This window comes from Mobula birostris, chromosome 11 (genome assembly GCF_030028105.1).
Source record: "Mobula birostris isolate sMobBir1 chromosome 11, sMobBir1.hap1, whole genome shotgun sequence".
In the NCBI taxonomy this organism is placed as follows: domain Eukaryota; kingdom Metazoa; phylum Chordata; class Chondrichthyes; order Myliobatiformes; family Myliobatidae; genus Mobula; species Mobula birostris.
The window spans coordinates 60,019,635-60,042,608 of record NC_092380.1 but is presented as its reverse complement, the minus strand read 5'-3'; the positions used below and the strand labels follow the sequence as shown (position 1 = coordinate 60,042,608).

Genomic DNA, 22,974 nt, shown 5'->3' with positions numbered 1-22,974 from the left:
TCCTGGAGTTCTCTACTTTAGACAAACTAGTTCTAACCACATAACACATATACCCTAAGTAAACGTTGTGGGAAGGCGTGGACACAGACACAGTTCCTAACACTAGGCAGCAGCAAACGGCTGGGCCTATCTGGCGAAGGCATGGACACAGAGACAGTTCCCAACGTAGTGGGAAGACTGAGTCGGCAATCTCTCTTCATCAAAGTTGATCATTACCGAAAAACTATCACACATTTTCCCTATTTCTTGTAACTTTCAAACGTTTGGCTTCAATAATATTTGCTCCTTTTATGTTCTGCTTAATCTCATCCATAGTAACTTTTGTTGGTATCCCCGAAATAACTCCTCTAGTCCACTTTCTGTTGTTGGGTATTGAGCATTGTACTTCTTTGCCGTCTATTTTACTTAATCTTATCACTTTACCTTGCTGAGCACTATCCCGACAAATCACTAATAGCGATCCATTTCGCAAAATCTTTGCTCTTTTAATCTTGCCTATAATTTTGTTGAGCATCTTCGTCAAACGAATCTGGTTCCAATCACCAAAAATCGCCCCGTCTTCACTTAGTTTTATAACTGCTTTAATCTCATCTTCTTTCCATTGCTTTGCTGTCCTGTTTTGATCATCCGCTGACTCCTCAGTGAAGTGTGTTCACCTGACTTGTATTGGCGGGAAAGCGGGGCCTCTCGTTCCAACAGTGAGACTGTGAGGCGCGCACACCTGACTTGTATTGGTGGGAAGGCAGCGCTCCTCGCATAACTGTGAATTTTGGATGCATATAACGAGACATTGGTAGAAACAGGTTCCTCGCATAAATGTGAATCCACGTAGTCTGAAGATGCATATAACGAGGATAGGGTGTACTCCAAGTGTGGTCTGACCAGGGTCCTATATAGCTGCAACATTACCTCTCAGCTCCTAAATTCAGTTCCACGATTGATGAAGGCCAATACACCATACACCTTCTTAACTACAGAGTCAACTTTCGCAGCTGCTTTGAGTGTCCTATGGACTTGGACCCCAAGATCCCTCTGATCCTCTGCACTGCCAAATGTCCTACCATTAATACTATATTCTGTCATCATATTTGACCTATAAAAATGAACCACTTCACACTTATCTGGGTTGAACTCCATCTGCTACTTCTCAGCCCCGTTTTGCATCCTATCAATGTCCCGCTGTAATTTCTGACAGCCCTCCGCACTATCCACAACACCTCTAACCTTTGTGTCATCAGCAAACTTACAAACCCATCCCTCCACTTCCTCATCCAGGTCATTTATAAAAATCACCAAGAGTAAGGGTTCCAGAACAGATCCCTGAGGCACACCACTGGTCACCAACCTCCATGTAGAATATGATCTGTCTACAACCACTCTTTGCCTTCTGTGGCAAGCCAGTTCTGGATCCAGAAAGCAAGGGCCCCTTGGATCCCATGCCTCCTTACTTTCTCAATAAGCCTTGCATAGGGTACCTTATCAAATGCCTTGTTGAAATCCATATACACTACGTCTATTGCTCTTCCTTCATCAATGTGTTTAGTCACATCCTCAAAAAATTCAATCAGGCTCGTAAGGCATGACCTGCCCTTGACAAAGCCATGCTCACTACTCCTAATCATATAGCTCTCCAAATTTTCACAAATCCTGCCTCTCAGGATCTTCTCCAACAACTTACCAACCACTGAGGTAAGACTCACTGGTCTATTATTTCCTGGGCTATCTCTACTCCCTTTCTTGAATAAAGGAACAACATCCACAACCCTCCAATCCTCCAGAACCTCTCCCATCCCCATTGAACATCGCCAGAGGCTCACTAAACTCTGACAAGTGATTAACATCTGGATTCAAGCTTTCCTATTTTATGTGAGACAATTATCAGAATGGATGTAACACTCACAATTCCTGGATAAGTACAGCTCCAATATTCATGTTGTTTGATAAAATCTAGAATCACGGTCCCTTGAGTGTTACTCCATATATTGCTGGGACAGCATTAGCTCGAGCATGTGTGAAATGCTAAACAGCTAAGAGGCTAAGCTTTTCCGCAGCAACCTCCACCACCAAAAATGTTACGGCAGGAACACAAAAGGCCACAAACTTAAACATTCTTCTCTTTGAAAAATTGATAATTTTTCTTTCATCTTTGCTGGATCAAAATTCAGAGCTCTAGTGACTAAAGGCAGCTCATCACCACCTTCAAAGAAAATTGAAGATGAGTTAAATTAAATAAAAGAAACATGTAACAATCTAAACAGAAAAGGAACTGATAGAACCTAAAGAATGAAGCTCGCTGCCTTAATTTCATTGTCTCACATCACATCCGAAGCAGTTGAAACAGGAAAGTGAGGTGATACATTTTAGTGGGAAGACTGAGAAGAGGCAATTATAGAATCAAGACTATTGTTGAAAAAGGTCACAAGAACAGTGGAACTTGAAGACGTGTGGAACTCATTGAAAGTGGCAAACCAGGTCGGGAATGCATTTGAGAAGACATAGGCAATGCCTCACTAACCTCTATCTGCTCCCCACCACCCCACACTCATATTACTGTATTCTGCCATTTTATTCCACTTCCTCTCAGTCTTGATGAAGGGCCTAAACCCAAAATATTGTCTTACACCTTTTGCAATTGTCTTCAAAATATGAATATTCAAAAAGAGTAGGAGAAATGGCATAAATAGGCAGATCATTGTAATCAAAAGAATGAAAGGGTCAGGTCTGATGAGAGGTGTTAAAATTTAGGAGTTTTGCATCTCTAAGTTGCCTACAGAACAAATCTGCTCACAATCACGTGTCAACCAAAATTATGTGACAATCAAGTTTTCACCATTTTAAAAACCCTAAGAAATAATAGTCATTTGAGTCCGCTCTGCCACTTGATCAGATCATTTCACTCTTTGTGCTTGCCTAAAGGCTACATTTTTTGTTTCGTGAGCTGAGTTTGAGTGAAGGAAGTCCAAATTGTTACTGTCATTGTTCACAGCTCTCTAGGAAAATACCGTAATCAATTTCAGCAGGTGCCACCTCAGTGGATCAGCTGAGAGAAAGTCAAAGTGGATATGAGGTGTTTTACATCACAAGGTGGTGCTAATGTTCCACTTCTGGGCTGTGATGCTGCAAATACACATGGCAAAAAGTACATTTTCCAGAAACCTGACAGATTCTCAAAAAAAGCAAGATAGTTTGCGTTGCAAAGAATTTCTTATGCATCTATCCTACATAATATTAATAATTACAAAAAAAAAGCACCAAACAAAATCAACTTCTTGCATATTCACTGCAGGGCAGAAATTGTGCTGACCAGTGCGATTCTGGGCAAAGTCTTCCACTAGAAGGGTGCCTCCCAGTTCATTGGTATTGTGCAGCGCAGGGGCTCTTCAAGCGTTCCCAGAAAATCTTCAATTCCCATGGAAGACCCTCTGCTATGCTCATAAACTGTCAAAGTAGTTACTACGTTGAATCTTCAAAAGTGTGTGAGAGAGATTAAAAATGAACATAATTGGCCAAACCAAGCATGGTGTGGCCTGCTGTCCCATTTGCTGCGTTAGTGAAATGGAAATGGAAGGCTGAACAAGCTGGGCATCCGGTGACGTGGCCCTAGACAATCTTTGCGGCAACTCGGCCTCCGCAAATGAACCAGCAAGGCCTCGCCCCACGAAATCCCGGACAGCAGGCTATTGCCTTCTATCAAGGCCAGGAGATTTTAAAATATTTGTTGTTAAATGCCTGTAGTACACAGACTCTTCTAGACAATTAAAATGCTGTCAATAATTTAAAAAAATGAAATAATGAGATCAATTAAAACATATAAAACATAACAAAATGATTAAAAATGTTAAAACCCAGTAAAAAAAAACTTGCCTTTTTCTACTGCACCTCTATGCCATACACCCCATTTAAATGAATTATACCTTTGCCAATCCTGAGACTGTAATGAGGGAATGATAAGCAACCAGCCATGAAATCCCGACAAGTTTGGGCTTTGTAACTGTGCGTGTATCAGATGCACTGATAAACATATAGAATGCTGAGTTTACAGCAGGCCTGTGTAAGTCCGGGTCACTTACCTGAGCAATAGAGGTCAAAGTTTACATTCAGGATAATTCAGCTATATTCAAGAGGTCCACCATCTGTTGGAACTGGCAGCTAACTCTGACCAATTCTTAACCACCCCTTAATCACTATTGAAGCACTTCATATTCCATAAAGATTTGGATCACAATTTTTATCCACTCTGATGTCCAAACCGTCAACTGGCAATTATAGCGAAAGACTAAGAGAATAAGAAAGACCCAACATGACAGAACTTCAGAATATCAACTTTGTATCATTGGAAAGGCCAGAGTAGAGTGGACATGGGCAGGATGTTTCCAATAGTGGGAGAGTCTAAGGCCTGAAGGCTCTGTGTCAGAATACAAGGACATCCCTTTAGAACAGAGATGAGGAGGAATTTCTTTCGCTAGAGGGTGGTGAATCTGTGAAATTCATTGCTACATTTGGCTGTGGATGTTAAGCTATTTGGTATATTTAAAGTGGAAGTTGATAGGTTCTTGATTAATAAGAATGTCAAAGTTATGGGAAGAAGACACAAAAATTGGGTTTAGAGGGAAATAAACCAGCTATAATCAAATGGTAGAGAAGACTTGATGCACTGAATCACCTAATTCTGCTCTTATGGTCTAACCAAGACCCATAGACCTATACTGGACAGCAACAACCACTTGTGTTTCTAGAGCACTCTAAACATACTGTACCAAAGTGCTTCATTGAAAATATACAGCAATATCTTGGGGCAGATGATCAAAAGCCTGGTTGAGAGATAGGTTTTAATAAGCATTTAAAGGAGAAAAATGAGGTACAAGGCGGAGAGATGAATGAGGGGCTGCTAGAGAAAGCACTGGCAACTGGGCAAGATTGCTCATGGTAGCTGAGTTTAAGTTCTATGCTCTCCAGAGTCCTCCAAGAGAATCACAATTTTATGTTGACTGGAGTCAGGGCTTTATGCTTTGGCTCTTGGTAGGGTCACCCATGCCAAACAGGTCAAAGGATAGACTAGAAAATAAGAGTGGCCCACCGGTTCTCCAGGTTTGCGGTTTCACCTCAGGACTAACAAACCTGACTGGTAAAACAAAATTGTTACGGAAACAGCAATGAGGAATCCTTCTGTATCTGCGTGTGGCAGCATTCCCGAGTCTCCACCTAAAACTTGCATGACTGACAGTAGTGAAAACTGAGCTACAGACATGATGAAGGTCATCCTGAACAGCACCAGCTGGAGGACCTTCATTGTTGCCCTAAACGCCAGCGGCATAATGCTCAGTGAGTAAGTAGCTATCCAGAGTAGAACTAGAGTAACAGAGTCATAAAGCACTATACAACTGAAACAGTGTCTTCGACCCATCTAATCCATACTGAACTGTTGTCCTACTTAGTCCGAACTCCGTAGTTCTCCCTACCTTTCCCATCCATGTACTTATCCAAACTTCTCCTCAATGTTGCAATCAAACCTGAATCCACCACTTCTGCTGGCAGTTTGTTCCACACTTGCACCACCATCTGAGTGAAGAATTTTCCCTTCAGGTTCCCTTTAAATATTTCACCTTTTACCCTTAACCTATGACCACTAATTCTAGTTTCATTCAGGAAAACACCTGTTAATATCTCTACCAATTCTCCTCTCATTCTCTTGCATTCCAGGAATAAAGTCCTGGCAATATCCTTGTAAATTTTCCCTGTACTCTTTCAAACATTGATATCTTTCCTGTAGACAGATGACCAGAACTGAATGATATTCTCTAAATTTGGTTTCACAAACTCTGATACAACTTCAGTATAATATTTCAACTGCTGTACTCAATTTATGAGGCAAATGTAGCCGGAGCTCTCTTTATGATTCCACCTACCTGTGATGCCACTCTCAAGGAGTTAGGATCTGTACTCCTAGAATCCCTATGTCCTATCACAGTGCATTATGCTCTAACGTTCACTGAGTAAGTTTTACCCTGGATGGTCCTCCCAAAGTGCAACGCCTCACACTTGTCTGCATTAAGCTGCAGCTGCCATTTGCCCAAATGGTGCACATCAGGCTGCAAGCTATGATAGTCTTCCTCGCTGTTCACTACCCTGCAGTCTAGGTATCAGCCACAAAATGCTGATCAAGTTAACCACATTATCATCCAAAATGTTGATATAGATGACAAACAACAATGGATGCAGCACCGACCCTTCTGGCACATCACTAGTGAGAGGCCACTAGTCAGGGAGCCAATTGTATACTACTATTTTCCAGCTTCTCCTATGATGCCAATGGAAGATCAAATTTACTACCTCATTCTGAATGCCAAGCAACTGAACCTTCTTGACCAGCCTTACATACTAACCTTGTCAAAGGCCTAGGAAACACGTTGTCCATGTAGACAACATTCACTGCCTTTCCATTATCAACTTTCATTGTAGCCTTCTTGAAAAACTATAAGATTGGATAGACACAACCTACCATGCACAATGCCATGTTGACTATCCCTAATCAGTTCCTGTCTATCCAAATATTATATATCCGATCCTTTAGAGGACCTTTGATTAATTTACCCACTACTGATATCAGGCTCACCAGCCTATAATCTCCCACCTTATTCTTAAAGCCTTTCTTGAACAATGGAACAATATGAACTTTCCTCTAGTCCCTGGCACCTCACCCATGGCTAAGGGTGCTTAAAGTTCCTCTGCCAGGGGCCCTTGCAATTCCTGAACTAGCCTCCCAAAAGGACCAAGGAGAGTCCACTCTCCTCTCCTATGAGATTCTTTCCTCTCCAGCCCTTTACCTTTCCAACCCTCCTGGCTTCACTTATCATCTTCTAGCTATCCCCTCCTTCCACATTTTTAGTCTGGCATCTTCCCTCTTCCTTTCCAGTCCCGAAGAAGGATCTCGGCCCAAAGCTTTGACTGTTTGCTCATTTCCATAGATGCTGCCTGATTGCTGAGTTTCTCCAGCACTTTGTTTATGCTGCTTTAGATGTCCAGCATCTGCAGAATTTCTTGTGTTTTGTATCAAAGAGAGAAAACTTTTGGGAACATTCATTAACGTGGCAGTCAGAGGGGAAGTTGTGAGGCTGCCACACATAGGAAACTGGTTTGAATGAGCAGAGCCAGTCTCATGGGCAAGCTGAAAGGCTGGGGGGGGGGGGGGGGAGAGATTAGAGAAAGGGTAAAATTCTGGGTTTGAACTGGAAAGAAACATGGATGCTTAACAAAATTGTCTAAGAGAAGGGATGTTGAAGTTCAAGTTTATCATTGTAGACAAACAGCGGTTTCTTGATGCAGCTGCACAGTGCAATACAAACATGACAAATGCTGATGGGTTACTCCTTACTTTATTGACAAAATTACTTAAGAGTTTCTTAAGATCTTGGAAATGATAAAAAAACAAACTGAAAACCAAAAAAGAAATCCTGTGCAAACTGTTAATCCTGGCATAAATTCTCTGTGAAAGACTGAACCAGTTGTAAGGTATATCTACCTGTCTGTGACCCTTAAGTAGAGAAGAAGAGAACTAGACCAGGGGAGGTTACTGAGGCTAAAGATCAACGGTTTTATTGGGAACAAGGATACTTAGTTAGCCAAGGGAATAGTGAAGCCCAATCTGTACAGAAATATTGTGGGTAATGAAGGGCAAAAGGCAAAGAGAATCCTCTGTCAGTACTTTTTTTGGCTAGTTTGAGCTTTTTTTTCACCAAATACCACCACACATGCACTGGAATCAAAAGGCTGATAGGTAAGGTAAATTATTTTGTGTAAAAATTAAAAAAAAAACTACTTACCATTGGACGTGATGATGCCCTAAGAGGGGGAAAAGAGAAATAAAAATATATTAGAAAAATAATTCTTCCCCACTTCTTTAATTGGTTTAAAGTTCCACCATCTCTCTCTCTCTCTCTGCCAGTTCTTTCAAAAGATGTGGACATTGCCACTCTTTATGTCCATCCATAATTGCTAACTGCCCTTGGACAGAATGGTTTACCAGGTTATTTCGGGTTTGGAGCCACATCAGATACAAATACACTTGTGTGAATATTTGGTCAAAAAGCACAGAAGATTTCCTTCTCAATCGGCAGAAAATGAGTTCTTATTCTGAGCCAGTCACCAACACAGGTGATCGCTTTTTAACTCCAATTTTAGTCAAGTATTTAACTGAATGCTGTGGAGGCATTTTGAATTGATGTGGTGGGACTCTTAGTCCTAATCTCTGAATTATTATCTGGTGACATAACCAACATGGAATTTTAACTCAGTGATCAAGTATAACATTCATTTCCCATTTTATAACCAAACCATTAAAGCGAAGGCTTGCCCAGCTCTCAGTTAATCACCACATTTTGTATTTTGAAAAATGAAGTCACTTGGCAGAAGTTAGAAGTATGAACCCTTAAAGACTTTTATTCTCCTAGCTGTGAATGGTGATTTAGATGCTTTTACAGTTATTTAAGGATAGGTTAAGATGGTAAACCTTCCTGGCCCAAAATAAACACAGGAAGTGCAGGTGATCTGGCACCTGTGGAAAAAGAAACAGTTAAATCTTCTGGTCTGATGCCCTTTGTCAGAACATGAAAAATTCCACAAAAGCGCAGGGATGTCCTCTTAGCCCTTTATTACTTAACTTGGCTTTACAGCCCCTTGCTATTGCTCTTAGAGATTCTAATACTGTTCAGGATATTAAGAGAGGGGACAAAGTACACAAGGTTTCGTTGTATACAGATGACCTGTTAGTTTATATTTCAGATCCTAGGAAATCTATTCCTTCTATGTTGTCTATATTTTCTGAACTTAGTAGCTCTTCTGTATATAAATTAAATTTACATAAAAGCGAGTTATTTCCCATTAATAATTACTCAGATCAATATCATCAAGTATTGCTAAAAATTACTTTACTTATCTTGGTATTAAAATTACTAAAAATTTTAAGGACCTGTATAAATATAATTTTCTCCAATTAATTGATTACACCCAACAAATGCTTTCTAAATGTTCACCTATGACATTATCATTGATAGGTCGAATTAATGCTATTAAAATGATAGTTCTACCGAAATTCTTATATATATTTCAGGCAGTTCCCTCCTTTGTTCCAAAAACGTTTTTTGACAGAATAGGCTCTATAATCTTATCTTATATTTGGAATAATAAAAATCCTAGATTGAGTAAACCCTTATTGCAGAAATTACAAAAGGATGATGGTACAGCTTTGCCAAATTTTAGAATGTATTATTGGGCAATTAATATTCGATATATTACTTTTTGAATTCATTATTCAGACATACATAAAAGTCCTTCATGGTTGGACTTGGACGAAAACTCGGTGAAGAGGTTCTCTTTGGCCTCTTTACTGGGAGCTCCTCTTCCCTTTTTTTTCTAAGATTAGTAGACAAGACTTTAATCCCATTATTAAATATACATTAAGAATTTGGTTTCAGTTTTGCAGATCTTTTGAATTAAATAATTTTGTTCTTTCTAGTAATATCCATTTCAATTATTTTTTTAAACCATCAATTTTGGATAAGGCCTTTTTAATTTGGAAAACCAAGGGAATAACAACTTTTTCAGATTTGTTTATAGGGGATTGTTTAATGTCTTTTTCTCAGTTAGTGGATAAATATGATTTATCTAATGTACACTTTTTTAGATATTTACAAGTTAGGAATTTCTTATGTGGTTTGCTGCCAAATTACCCTGCTGCTTATCCACCTAATATGACAGATGCTGTCTTTCAGCTTAAACCACTTCAAAAAGGGTTGATAGCTATAATTTATAAACGCTTATTGAATTTACGAATGATATCTAACAATAAAATTAAATGTGCTTGGGAATTGGAATTTCAAAGAGTTATTTTCAGATAATCAATGGAGTAAAATTTTTCATTTGGTTAATAACTCATCTATTTGTGCCCATCATTCCTTGATACAGTTCAAGGTGGTGCATCGGGCCCATATGTCAAAGGATAAACTAGCACGTATTTTTTCCAACATTAATCCTATTTGTGACAGATGTAATATTGAGGTGGCCACTTTAACTCATCTGCATTGGTCTTGTATAAAGCTAGATAACTTTTGGAGAGATGTTTTTAAAATGCTATCAAAAGTCTTGGATCTGGACCTACAACCTAATTTACTGAGGGCAAACTTTGGGACTATCCCACCGGAAGCAGGAACTATTCCTGCTTCCGCTCAACCTATGATAGCCTTTTCAACTTTATTGGCTAGGAGAGCCATTTTATTGAAGTGGAAGGATTCTAATCCGCCTACTCTCTTTTTTTGGCTTTCCTCCATTGTGGTTTAAGTTTAGAGAAAATAAGAAGTCAGACATTTGATACATCCTTTAAATTTGAGCAAATCTGGTGAACTTTTATTCAATATTTTCATTTGATTTGATTTATTACTCTTCCAATTTTTTTTAAGTTTTAGATTTGATCAGAAAGTCTTTCCTTTTTTTTGGTTGCATCCTCAGAATGGACTGCCCGGTCCCTTTTTTTCTGTTTCCTTTTTTCTTATAGTGCAGTGGGCTTTTTTCTTTCTTCTCATTTTAAAAATTTAAAGTTTTTTTTCTGTCTATGACTTGATAAGAGGAGAATTAGTTATCTTTTTTATTATATATTACATATTTGCTGAATACTATGTATGATTTTGATAATGTCTATTTCGCTTTCTGTTTGTATTGTTGTTGATATATATATTTGAGATAATTCTCCTCTTGTTTGTATATAGGCTCTTTTTAAATCAATAAAAAGATTAATAGAGAAAGGATGAATATCAATTACTTCAAATTTCGTGCTTTGCAGTTTTGGCTTTGTACATTGCTGATTATGTGGGTCAGCACTGTGAAACATGACTCCCGAATAATTATCACGCTGCCAGATAACACAAGAGCCTTATCTACGTCCATTTTGCTGACTTGGGTTTTATGATGTTGTGTTGGCAGATTGGACTCTGGCTTCACAGCCATTGTTCTTCTGTACATAACATCAACAGATCAGAGTTTACCTGGTAACATGCCGAGTGGAATGAATTATAGAAATAAACTAGCCTCCAAAAAACAACAGGGATTCTGCAGATGCTGGAAATTCAAGCAACACACATCAAAGTTGCTGGTGAACGCAGCAGGCCAGGCAGCATCTGTAGGAAGAGGTGCAGTCGACGTTTCAGGCCGAGACCCTTCGTCAGGACTAACTGAAGGAAGAGGCAGTCGACGTTTCAGGCCGAGACCCTTCGACAGGACTAACGGTCTCGGCCTGAAACATCAACTGCACCTCTTCCCACAAATGCTGCCTGGCCTGCTGCGTTCACCAGCAACTTTGATGTGTGTTGCCTCCAAAAAACTTCACCAGGAATGGGAAGGGTAAAAAAAATCATTAGTTAAGTAGGAGTAAAACTAATAGGTAAATGTTGACCATTTCCCTGATCATTAAACCTAGCTGGCCTAAAAAGAAATACTACGACTAGATCTTGTATTCAAGCAATGTCCAATAAATCACAAGGACCAATTTAGTTTGGATTTTATCTTCAAATTTGATGGCTGCTAATTGGCTGTAAATAAACAAGCTAAACATAGTTGAGCGGGAAGGAAGTGAAAAGTAGATCTGTACCCAGTGGGATTTGTTAGCAAGCCTCTCCAAGTCAGAGATCACAGATTAAGTTACTTAAGGGTTCAAATACATACTTTTGCCTAACATTTCAGAACTGTATGGAGGGAACTGTTGTATGTGTTATCTTGCAGAAATGGCTTTGAAATAATTTTCTCTTTGAAAGAGACCAGAATGATTCTGTGGCAATATTTGAAATCATATGAGAAGCTTTCCTGACTAACACAACTCCTTCACACATCACATTAAAAATATTTAAGTTATCAATGATTCAATTTCTTTTGCACCCATGCTCCTTCACCTGTCAAGCTGGATCCAGAGTTGAAAATCATTATACTTGAAGGCAAATGGATCACCTTTGGATGATCCAAAATAATCATCCAAAATAATCATTCAGAATAACTGGACTATTCCAGCACATAATGTTGCTTCAGAATAGAGCAGTGGCCACATTGGAACAGTTTGAGAAGATCTGAGGATGCAGATCTGTATCATGTTCTCAAAAACCATCATCACCTCATTTTGTCAACCTACAACATCTGCCGTTCAAGTTTGTAGCCAAGCTCACCTGGCTTCTCTGCAAAAAGTAAGCATTCAATTGAGAAAATGGAGGACAACCAGTTCCCATAGATCACAAAAACTTCAAAAGGAGTGGGAAAAATATCACTCAAAAAAAGAGGTGAGGAAAATGGATGTGAAACAGGAAGCAGCTTATAGGATGGTTCATCCAGAGTCAAAAAGAAGAGTGATATTTATAAACCTCAAAGTATAAGCAACAAGATGATTACAAAAGCAAGATGGTTTGTCAGATTTCTACTGTACTGCCAAATGCCTTTAATGTATTTATGTTCATAAAAAATTAGAAATATCAGCAACCCAAAGAAAGTCACTGAAAGTACTGAAGGTTTTCAGTATTTAGAACATTGTTCTGCTCTCATTTTAGTTACTGTTAAAACAACAAGAAAAACATACAAGTAAAATCAGCTACAAGATAAAGTAGAAAGTAAGTACTACAAATTGTAGTAACCAATGTCAATGATTGTACCTGAGGGGTGTTAAAGTGCATGTGATACTCCCAAAATCTGTATAGATCCATAAATGAGGGAGCCAATTTAAAACACTGAAGTGTAAGTGATAGATCTCAGGGATTAAAATTCCATGAATTTCAATTATATAATCCTCACAAGATAACAGCCTTTGCTCAGGTATGTAATTAGTCAGAAAATCCCGGGTTTCAGCTATTCTCCAGAGGTTTGAGCACAAAATCAAGGTGGATGCTACAAAGTTGTTCAGGTATAACACACAAAATGGGAGAGAAACCCAGCAGGTCAGGCAGCATCTAATGAAACGAATAGCCAGTCAAGATTTCATGCCGAGACCCTTCTTCGGGACTGGAAAGGAGGGTAGAAGGATAGCCGGAGGTGATAGGTGAAACCAGGTGGGTAGGAAAGGTAAAGGGCCCTTCAGAGGAAGAATCTGATAGGAGAGGAGAGTGCACTACTGGAGAAGGAGAAGGAGAAGGAGGAGGGCACCCAGGCAGAGGTACTGGACCTGCTAGTCATTGGAGTGAGATAATAAGCTCTCTCTGAAGTGGGCATAAAAGATCATAATATAAAAAAGGGGTAGCCTTATAGCCCCGTGAGTTTGCTCTGCCATCAGTGATATTGTGTTAGGTCTGATCTTGGTTTAAAATCTTATTTGCTGTTTCCTATAGCCTTGTTATAAGTACATTACAAAAGAATTTCTTTATGCCAGCCTTAAATATATACATATGATCCACAGCTCTCTGGTGCTAGAGAACTATGATGTTATGGAATCGCCTGGGTGGAGGAATCTCAATCTTAAATGATGATGTCTTATCACAAACAAAAGAAAATCTGCAGATGCTGCTTCTCTCTCCCCTTCCTCCACCTTTTAAATCTACTCCTCAGCTTTTTTTTCTCCAGTCCTGCAGAAGGGTTTCAGCCTGAAACATTGACTGCACTTTTTCCCATGGATGCTGCCTGGCCTGCTGAGCTCCTCCAGCGTTTTGTGTGTGTTGATGATGTCTTATTCCGAGTTTATGTCTCTCCCCTCTCACCAACTTGTTCAGCATCCACCCATAAAGCCCATCCAGAATTTTTGATATTTTAGTAAGTTCACCTTTCATTTTTCCAAAGTCTCACAAGTTTTGATCATCGCACTTCATTATGTCTTATTATAGAACATCTTCAACCTGGTGAACTTCTGGGACAAAACACACAAAATGATGGAGGAACTCAGCAGGTCAGGCAGCATCGATGGCAATGAATAGATTAATCTCCATGGATTTTGCTTGGCTCACTGAGTTCCTCCAGCATTTTGTGTGTTTTGCCTTGGATTTCCAGTGTCTGCAAATAATTTTTTGAGCTGTTTCCAATGCAAATATATTCCTCCTTTAAGTAAGGAAACCCAGTCCTCTACATTATCTACATGCCTACAAATTATCTATGGAAGAAGGAGACAGTAAAGCTGTAAGAGGGAAGCATTATCCCATTTAGAAGAACTGGGTTTGATCCAGGAAAGTTCTTTGTTGCTGAAGCAAATTCAAAGAAGAAATAACAACTATTTCAATTCTATTGGTCCAAAGAAAACCTTTGTATTTTGAAGTCAAGATGTCACACACATCATCACAACAGACTCGTGTTGAGAAAAATTCAAGAGCACCAGGAAGTGAGTCAGCTCCTATACAATGATCTTACATTACTGTTATCTATTCCATGCTACTCTATAAAAAGAACACATGCATTTATAACCAGAAGTTGCTTTATATTTGATAGAATAAGTAAGAACATCAACTTTTCAGTTCTTTAGCATGGTTTAATCATCCTTAGACACACAATTTATTGAGAAGTATTTCAAAGGGAATTAACAACATTAGAGTTTATTTCAATGTAACAGGGAACTTCTATTAGAAAGACATCAAAATTAAATCACAAATGTTAATAAGACAAAGTTACTTAACAAAATTAATAAAGAAATGTTAAGAGTCAGGAAAAGAGTGAATACATGACATACTTGCAGGAAAATTGATGAAGAAGATGTACTATTTTTGCAATGCCTTAAGTAATTATTTTGGGTGCAGTGAATTCATCCTAATGTCTGATTTTTTTCTCCTCCCAAAGTGCAGTCTATCTCATTACTCAGAGCATTTTTACATTTAAATCTAACTGTTCTAAATCTCTTTAATAATACATTAAGTACATAATATAATTATGGTAAACAAGTTCAGAAATTGCCTTTTCAAATGGCACGTAATAAATAAAACACTTCAGCAACATCACATTGCAAACAAAAGAATGAACAGCATAAACCAAGAAATCATGGTTGTTGACCAGGTGAGATGAATAGCCTTTTAATTGCCTAATAGACATTTAATAGCCTAATAATTGCTTAATTTACCTTGTGAACTGATATTTCTACCTTTGTCCTTTGGACAATGTATAACTCAGCATGACTAGCTTTATTTGTAATCAAATATTATTCATAGAAAAATATTATTTGACCAAGATGGATTTGGCAACAGAAAGGACTATAGTTCAGAACAAGAGGCATGCAACATCAGGCATGAAAAATGGTGCTAATTTGCAAGCATTAACAAAATATTTCTAAAATACAATTTAACTCAGCTGTGACAAAGCTAGAATTTCCCATTGTTAAACTTCAAAGTTTATTATCAAAGTACATATTTGTCACCATATACATGGGCATACTGAATAAATTCACAATAGAATAATAACCATAATAGAATCATGAAAGGCCATCTACCTGGACATTGAACTAGTGTGCAAATACAAAGAGAAAGAATGGTAAGTAAATATGCAGTTAATATTGTGAACGTGAGATGAAGAGTCCTTGGGAGTGAGTCCATAGGTTGTGCAAATTTTTCAATGATGAAGTGAGGTTGAGTGAAGTTATCCCCTTTGGTCCAAGAGCCTGATAATTGAGGGGTAATAACTATTCCTAAATATGGTGGTGTGAGTCCTGATTCTCCTGTACCTTCTTCCTGATGGCAGCAGTGTTAAGAGAGCATATCGTGGATGGAGGGGTCTCTGATGATGGATGTTGCTTTCCTGTGACAATGTTTCATGTAGAAGTGCTCAATGGTGGGGAGGGCTTTACCTGTGATGGACTGGGCTACATTCACTACTTCTTTGTAGTATTTTTCATTCAAGGGCATTGGTGTCCCATACCAGGCTGTGATGCAGTTAGTCAATATACTCTCCACCACACATCTAAAGAAGTTTGTGAAAGTTTAGATGTCATGCTGATCCTTTGCAAACTCCTAAGGAAGTAGAGGCACTTTTGTGGTTCTTTGTAATTCCTCTTAAATGCTGGGCACAGGACCGGTCCTCTGAAATGATAACACTGAGGAATTTAAAGTGCTGATCCTCCGATGAGGACTGGCTCATGGATCTCTGGTTTCCTCCTCCTGAAGTTAATAATCAGCTTCTTGGTCTTGCTAACGTTGAGTAAGAGGTTTTTGTTATGGCATCACTCAACCAGATTTTCAATCTCCCTTCAATATGCTGATTTAACACCATCTATGATTTGGCCTACAGCAGTGATGTTGAATATGGCATAGGAGTTGTGCTTAGCCACACTATCATAAGTGTAAAGTGAATAGAGCAGAGGGTTAAGCATACAGCCATATACTGCACCTCTGCTGATGGGAGATCGTGCAGGGGATGTTGCCAATCTGAACTGACTGGGGTCTGCAAGTGAGGAAATTGAAGATCTGATTGCATAAGGAGGTATTGAGGGCAAAGTCTTGAAGCTTATTGATTAGTTCTGAGGGAATAATGGTATTGAATAAAATTTTGCTATCTAAATCTTTCAGGGTTGAGTGAAGAGCCAGTGAGATGGCATCTGCTGTGGCCCTACCTTTCTGGTAGGCTAATTGGAGCATATCCAACTCATGAGGATATACAGATGGCAAAAGAAATAATGATATTTTATAGAGCTGAATAGGAAAATGTAGTGTAGCAACATTACAATGAGTACTGGTGCACAGCACAGAAACTGACATCAGAAATAGATTCCATCATCATACTTCAGTTTTTTTACAGGCATATCTCTTGCTGTGATCATTTGTAACACGACTTCCATTAGAAACCAATGACCTTTTTGGATTATAGACAGGTTCCATTGCTGAGTCTTATAATTGTTCACTGGTCCAATGGCTCTAACTTTCCACGCAGCTGAAATTGCTTTTCTTTTCCTCATAACAGTACCTTATGATTTGAGAGCTATAGCCCTACTTGTGCTCTAAATCAAAATGTACCATGCTCAAATGTGATGCAAACGCCACGATATATTGACAATTTGCCAAAGTAAAGCGGGTAGTGGTATGTGGATCCATTAAGTACTTAAACAACAATTTAGCCAAATAATGATTCATTACAAAACTGGACCAACTTTAAACACCTACTTCTTCAAGCCCTATTCATTTATCACTCACAGGAACCAAGATGTCAAGGAAAAAAACAATAAATGCATAATTCTTTTTTTGTCTCAGAAAACACTCAAATAATACAAAATGAATTTTGGCCCACTGACAGATGCTAAATCTTCCAATATTTCAAACATAGCTAAGATCCATCTCAACACTTCGATGGTATATTCAGGTATTTTACAAGCATCTATGTGTCCAGCTTTAATCCACTTAGATTGAATATTGATGACCACGAGAAAAAACAATCATTCCTCTTTTTTTTACAAAACTTAACATGAGTGCATTTGAGCGATTTAACTGTTCTATGGTCATAAAAGTCTCTGTGGTGGTACTGCTCAGGACTACTGATAAACTGCATACATGGATAATTTTTTCCCAACTTTTCATCAATGTCTAGCCAAAACACAAAAATGTTGTAAATATTCTTCGTTTAGGTGATGCAACTTATTTTACCCATTCATAACTAGAGTCTATCATACTTCACAATGCAAATCCTAATTCTTTCTGTTTCGTTCATAATTTGTTACTCTTCTGCTTCCACACTGTTCCATTCACCCTATCTCCACTGCTCCTTCTCACCTTGACAGACTTTTCCCCAGTAACATAGTACTCAAATTTAATATAACATTAAGCACCAACCAACAAAGTACCTGTTTTATAACAAGTTGTGCCTGTCAGTGCTATAGTCTTGGGTCAAACCCCTGCGTGCTATTGCACCACGGTGTTATACAGTGATAAGTCTGTATCCATCAGTAATGATGTAAAATGGCACCATTGCATCTCAGTTTATAGCTGGAGATTGATCTGGATCTAAACTTGGTCCAGACAATCGGACCAACACCTGGATATCTCACCTGTTGTCCCCAGATGCTCAGGTTCAATTATGCCTCTAGGACTGGGTGGGTTGCAAAGGTGATGTGTGTGGGCTGAGCAAACCCATCTCACACAACACATGTAAATACTGGAATTTTCTAATCAACCTTCAGCAGGCTGCAAATTAGGATACTTTAAAAATTGCATTACTGTCAATGAAGTATGTTGAAATGTCACAACTTTTATAATTTCAGTATTTTTCAAATTCAGATTTCAATTTTCGTTCAATCTGATTTTCTCTGTTAATAGTTGTGGGTTCATATGCAGCCAAAATGTCTCAAATTTAATTACTGGACTCTAAAATAACATTTCAGAAGTATTTTGGACTATTAATGGAGGGAGCAACAAAGAACCTGTTGTCCAGTAATCTCTGCTAAAAAAGAAGACATGTTTTTGATGGTGGAGAAGGATAGATGTCCTAGTGGCAAGATGATGCTGATAAGTGGCAACTCCTTGCGTGCAGCTCTGACAGGAGTCATCAAACATTTCTATTTAGGACTAATCCACAGTCACAGTTATGGGTACTTCAGCAACATCATTTTACGATGTTTAAAAAATCTATCAGTCATCAAAATCGACAGACCCCAGATAGCAGTATCAGGTTGCGAGTGCAGTTCCCCTTTAAGAAAATGGAAGCAGGAAAGGCATGCTGGTTTACAGATACAAAGAGGCCTTAGATCCCCTCTCCTGACTATCCTGCTGGTGAATGTACAGCCTCTGGAAAATAAAACTGAAGAGCTTAGAGCAATATCGCAGTACCATAGGGACATCAGGGACTGCTATGCATTTTGCTTCATGGAAACATGTCTCACCTCTGCCATTTTGAACTCCTGATGGCTTCACCATTCTCTGCAAAGACAGGTCAATTGAGTCTTTTGAAAATGGAGGAGGGGGAGTCTGCTTTGTGATTAACTCATCATGGTGCAAGGACATGAGGGCTCTGTCTTAGTTCTGTTCACCCATCCTGGAAGAGCTAATGGTCAAGTGTCGTCCATTTTATCTGCTAGGTGAGTTTGCTGCCATTATCCTAGCTGCAATGTGCATTCCATCTCAGGCCAATGTCAGGCTGGCCTTCCCTATCGCTATAGGGGATTTCAACCAGGCCAGCTTGGAGAAGTCTCTGAACAAATACCACCAGCATATCATCTGTGGAACCAGAGGAGCCAACACACTTGACCACTGTTATACTGCCATCAAGAATGCTTACCATGTCATCCCATACCCGCAGTTCGGAAAGTCCAATCAGTTGGCTGTACTTCTACTCCCAGCATATAGGCAGAGGCTAAAGACAGCAGCACTAGTGGTGAGGAGCAGGAAGATATGGTAATGGGAAGTGGAGGAATGCTTTCAGGGTTGCTTTGAGTTGATGGATTGGAGAATTCAGGGATTCATCTTTGGACCTACATGAATATGCCACAGTTGTCACTGACTTCATCAAGACTTGTCAAGATGAGTGTATGTCTGTGAGAACAGACTGGACATACCCAAACCAAAAGCCATGGATGAACAAAGAGATTCACAGTCTGCTGGGGGCTAGATCTGGGATATTTTCAAGCCTTGTGATCCAGAACTATACAGGAAATCCAGGTACAACCTAAGGAAGGTATTTTAAATGAGAAAAAAACAATTCTGATTGAAGTTAGCGATGGAATTGGAAGTGAGTCAGCTCTGGCAGAATTTGTAGGCCATTACTTCCAACAAGGCAAAGCCTAACATCATAAATGGCTGTAGATCCCAGATGAGCTCAACTCCTTTTATGCACACTTTGAAAAGGAGAATAAAACTACACCTGGGCAAATTTCGGTAGCATCTGTTGACTCTGTAATCTCTGTCTTGGAGGCCAACGTCAGAACATCTTTCATGAGGGTGAACCATCGCAAGCTGCCGGACCCTAATGGTGTACCTGGCAGGGCACTGAAAACCTGTGCCAACCAACTGATGGACAGTTCAAGGACTTCTTCAATCCCTCACTGCCGCAGTTGAAGGTTCCCACCTGCATCAAAGGGCGGCAATCATACCAGTGCCCAAGAACAGCAGGGTGAGCTGCCTCAATGACTATTGTCCAGTTGCATTCACACCTACTTTGATAGATTGGTAATGGCCAGAATCAACTCGTGCCTAAGTAAGGACCCGAACCTGCAGAGAGGGCACAGTTTTAAGGTGCTTGGAAGTAGGTACAGAGGAGATGTCAGATACGCAGAGAGTGCTGAGTGCGTGGAATGGGCTGCTGGCAACAGTGGTGGAGACAATACGATAGGGTCTTTTAAGAGACTCCTGGTTAGGTACATGGAGCTCAGAAAAATAGAGGGCTATGGGTAATCCTGGGTAATTTCTAAAGTAAGGACATGTTTGGCACAGCATTGTGGGCTGAAGGGCCTGTATTGTGCAGTAGGTTTTCTATGTCCTATGTTCTATGTTCAATTTGCTGTAGACAATAGGTCTACAGCAGATATAATCTCACTGTCTCTCTACTCAGCCTTGGATAGCCTAGACAATAGACAATACCTACAGCAGGCTACTGTTCATTGATTGCAGCTTTTCATTCAACACCATCATACCTTCAGTTCTAATCAACAAGCTCCAAATCCTAGGCCTCTGTGCCTCCTTCTGCAACTGGATCCTTGCCTTCCTTATCGGGAGACCACAGTCAGTACAGATGGGAAGTAACATCTCCTCCTCTCTGACAGTCAACACCGTCATGCTTAGCTCACTGGTTTACCCTCTCTACACCCCCAACTGTGAGGCTAGGTACAGCTCAAATGCCATCTATAAACTTGATCATGACATAACTGTTGTTGGCAGAATATACGATGGTGACAAGGAGGCATGCAGGAGTGAGATAGATCAGTTGGTTTAGTGGTGTTGAAACAACGTCAGTAAGACCAAGAAATTGATTGTGGACTTCAGGAAGAGGAAATTGAGGGAACGCACACCAGTACTCATCGAGGGATCGGTAGTGGAAAGGATGAACAGTGTCAATTTGCTGGGTGTTAGCAACTATGAAGATCCATCCTGGGCCCAGTATATTGATGCAATTACAAAGAAGGCATAATATAAGAATGTCACTTATTTTGCTTAATGAAGTGGAGAGGCTACCAACTCCATAATATTGATTTGTCATGGATGGTTGCTGGTAGCACAGTGTTTCGGCAAATAGCTATGAAAGAGTAAGCCTTTCTTTGGAAAGTGTCAGATTGGTTGATTTCTCCCTGGGTTATAACATTATGGAGATATAAATCTGGCACAGAAGTTGGCTACTTGGCCTCTCGAACCTGTCCATCATTCAATAAGATCATGGGTGATTGGACTACACCATTGAACCAATCTTTCCAAACAAGGATTGGCTAAGGACACTTAAGCTCTTGTATTCATCCAAATCTGTGATGTACCCTGTTTCAATCAATGCTTGAAAGGATTTGAGGTACAAAGAGAAGATTGGCTTGATACATATGTTTTTTAATAATTTATATTTATTTTCAAGATTTGGGCTTTGCTGACAAGCCCAACAAACTGCTTGAGGCAGGTACAATAACAACATTCAAAGACATATGGTTAAGTACATAAATACAAGGGTTTAGAAGGATATGGGCCAAACACGGGAAAATGGAACTAGCTTGGCATGGATGAGTCCTTGTTTCTATGTTGTATTATTCTATGTCTCAATGGTGATTTTTTTCCCAGTGTCTGTTGGAGGTAATTCAGGTCTCAGAAGCACACCAGGGGGCAGGAAGATCATGAGTTTTATTCCAGATGTAGGGAGTGTCAGGGGTTTGATTATTCCCTGATATGCAATGTTGCAGGTAGAAGATTCCAGAGTAATTCAGGAGGAACATTTGGAATATACAGATGAGCTTGTTGGAACAACTGCATCTTGGTTAATTTGTTCAATTGTATAATCAAGCAAGGAATTCACATACCAAAGCACTGAGAAGCTTAAATCTCCAACTGATATGAAGTGGTTGTGATTATGCCACTGTTCAATTTTGCCTGGTTGTTTTTGGCTTTAAAACAAACCACTTATTTCTACTGAAAAACTGGGAGACTGCTAGCCTATCCTTCTCATCTAAGAATCACCACAAAAACTCCCTTACCCAGAAAGGAAATTAGAGGACAGCTGGCCTGACTTCAGTGGCTGGTAAGATATTGGAGTCCACTATGAAGGATGAGGTCTCTGGGTACTTGGCACATGATAAAATGGGCCAAAGTCAGCACGGTTTCCTTAAGGGGAAATCTTGTCTGACAGATCTGTTGGAATTCTTTAATGAAATAACAAGCAGGATAAACAAAGGAGAATTGGTGAATGTTGTGTAACATGGATCTTCAAAAGGCTTTTGACAAGATGATGCACATCAGGCTGCTAAACAAAATAAAAGCCAATACATTGGCACAGTGTCACTCGTCAAGTGCCAGTGTCCAATTGTGTGCCATTAAGAGGCCACAAAAATTAACATATGATTATTAGGAAAATTGAAAACTGAAAACTGTAAAAAGTCAAGTTAGAAAAATTCATTACATCAAATGCGTAAAGAATTCAAAAGAGCAATGCAATAGTCTGGCTGTACTAGAGTTCTAAAATTTTATTGGCCTGGGAACAGTCAGGATGTGGAAGAAGTGAAGGATGGTAGAGAGAGGAACAAAGAAAAATCTTATCTTCTATATATCCACTCTCAACGTACATATTTCTTTTTTGGGGTACTTGGTGATGAATTTCTTCTCACAATTTTGCTAGACAAGATTAGGTTATGGTGTGATCAGCTTTATGGGATATTAAACTGAAGTAAATGGAAGAACCGCAATGTGTATAAGAATGAGGAAGTATTTACATAAAGCAAAACCTATTAGCCCCTGCTTTGCATTCGTCTATGAAAAGAATAGAGTGTAGGGGGAGTAAAGTGCACATAGACCCAGCTTGGCTTAAAAGGAGCCTTTGTTCTATTGTTTCAATTTCCTCTTTGTTGAAGCACAAACTCTGCTGGAGTTCAGTTTTTCAGGTGAC

At 39.4% G+C, this 22,974-nt stretch overlaps 1 protein-coding gene across 1 annotated transcript in view; it reads right to left on the bottom strand.

The window, feature by feature from the left end:
* Positions 1 to 22,974, bottom strand: part of ptprja (protein tyrosine phosphatase receptor type Ja) — a 261,500-nt gene that overhangs the window by 212,022 nt on the left and 26,504 nt on the right. The window contains exon 2 of the mRNA XM_072272290.1: positions 7,821 to 7,839. Within this exon, the coding sequence (XP_072128391.1) occupies positions 7,821 to 7,839 (19 nt within the window). The remainder of the gene's footprint in view (positions 1 to 7,820; positions 7,840 to 22,974) is intronic.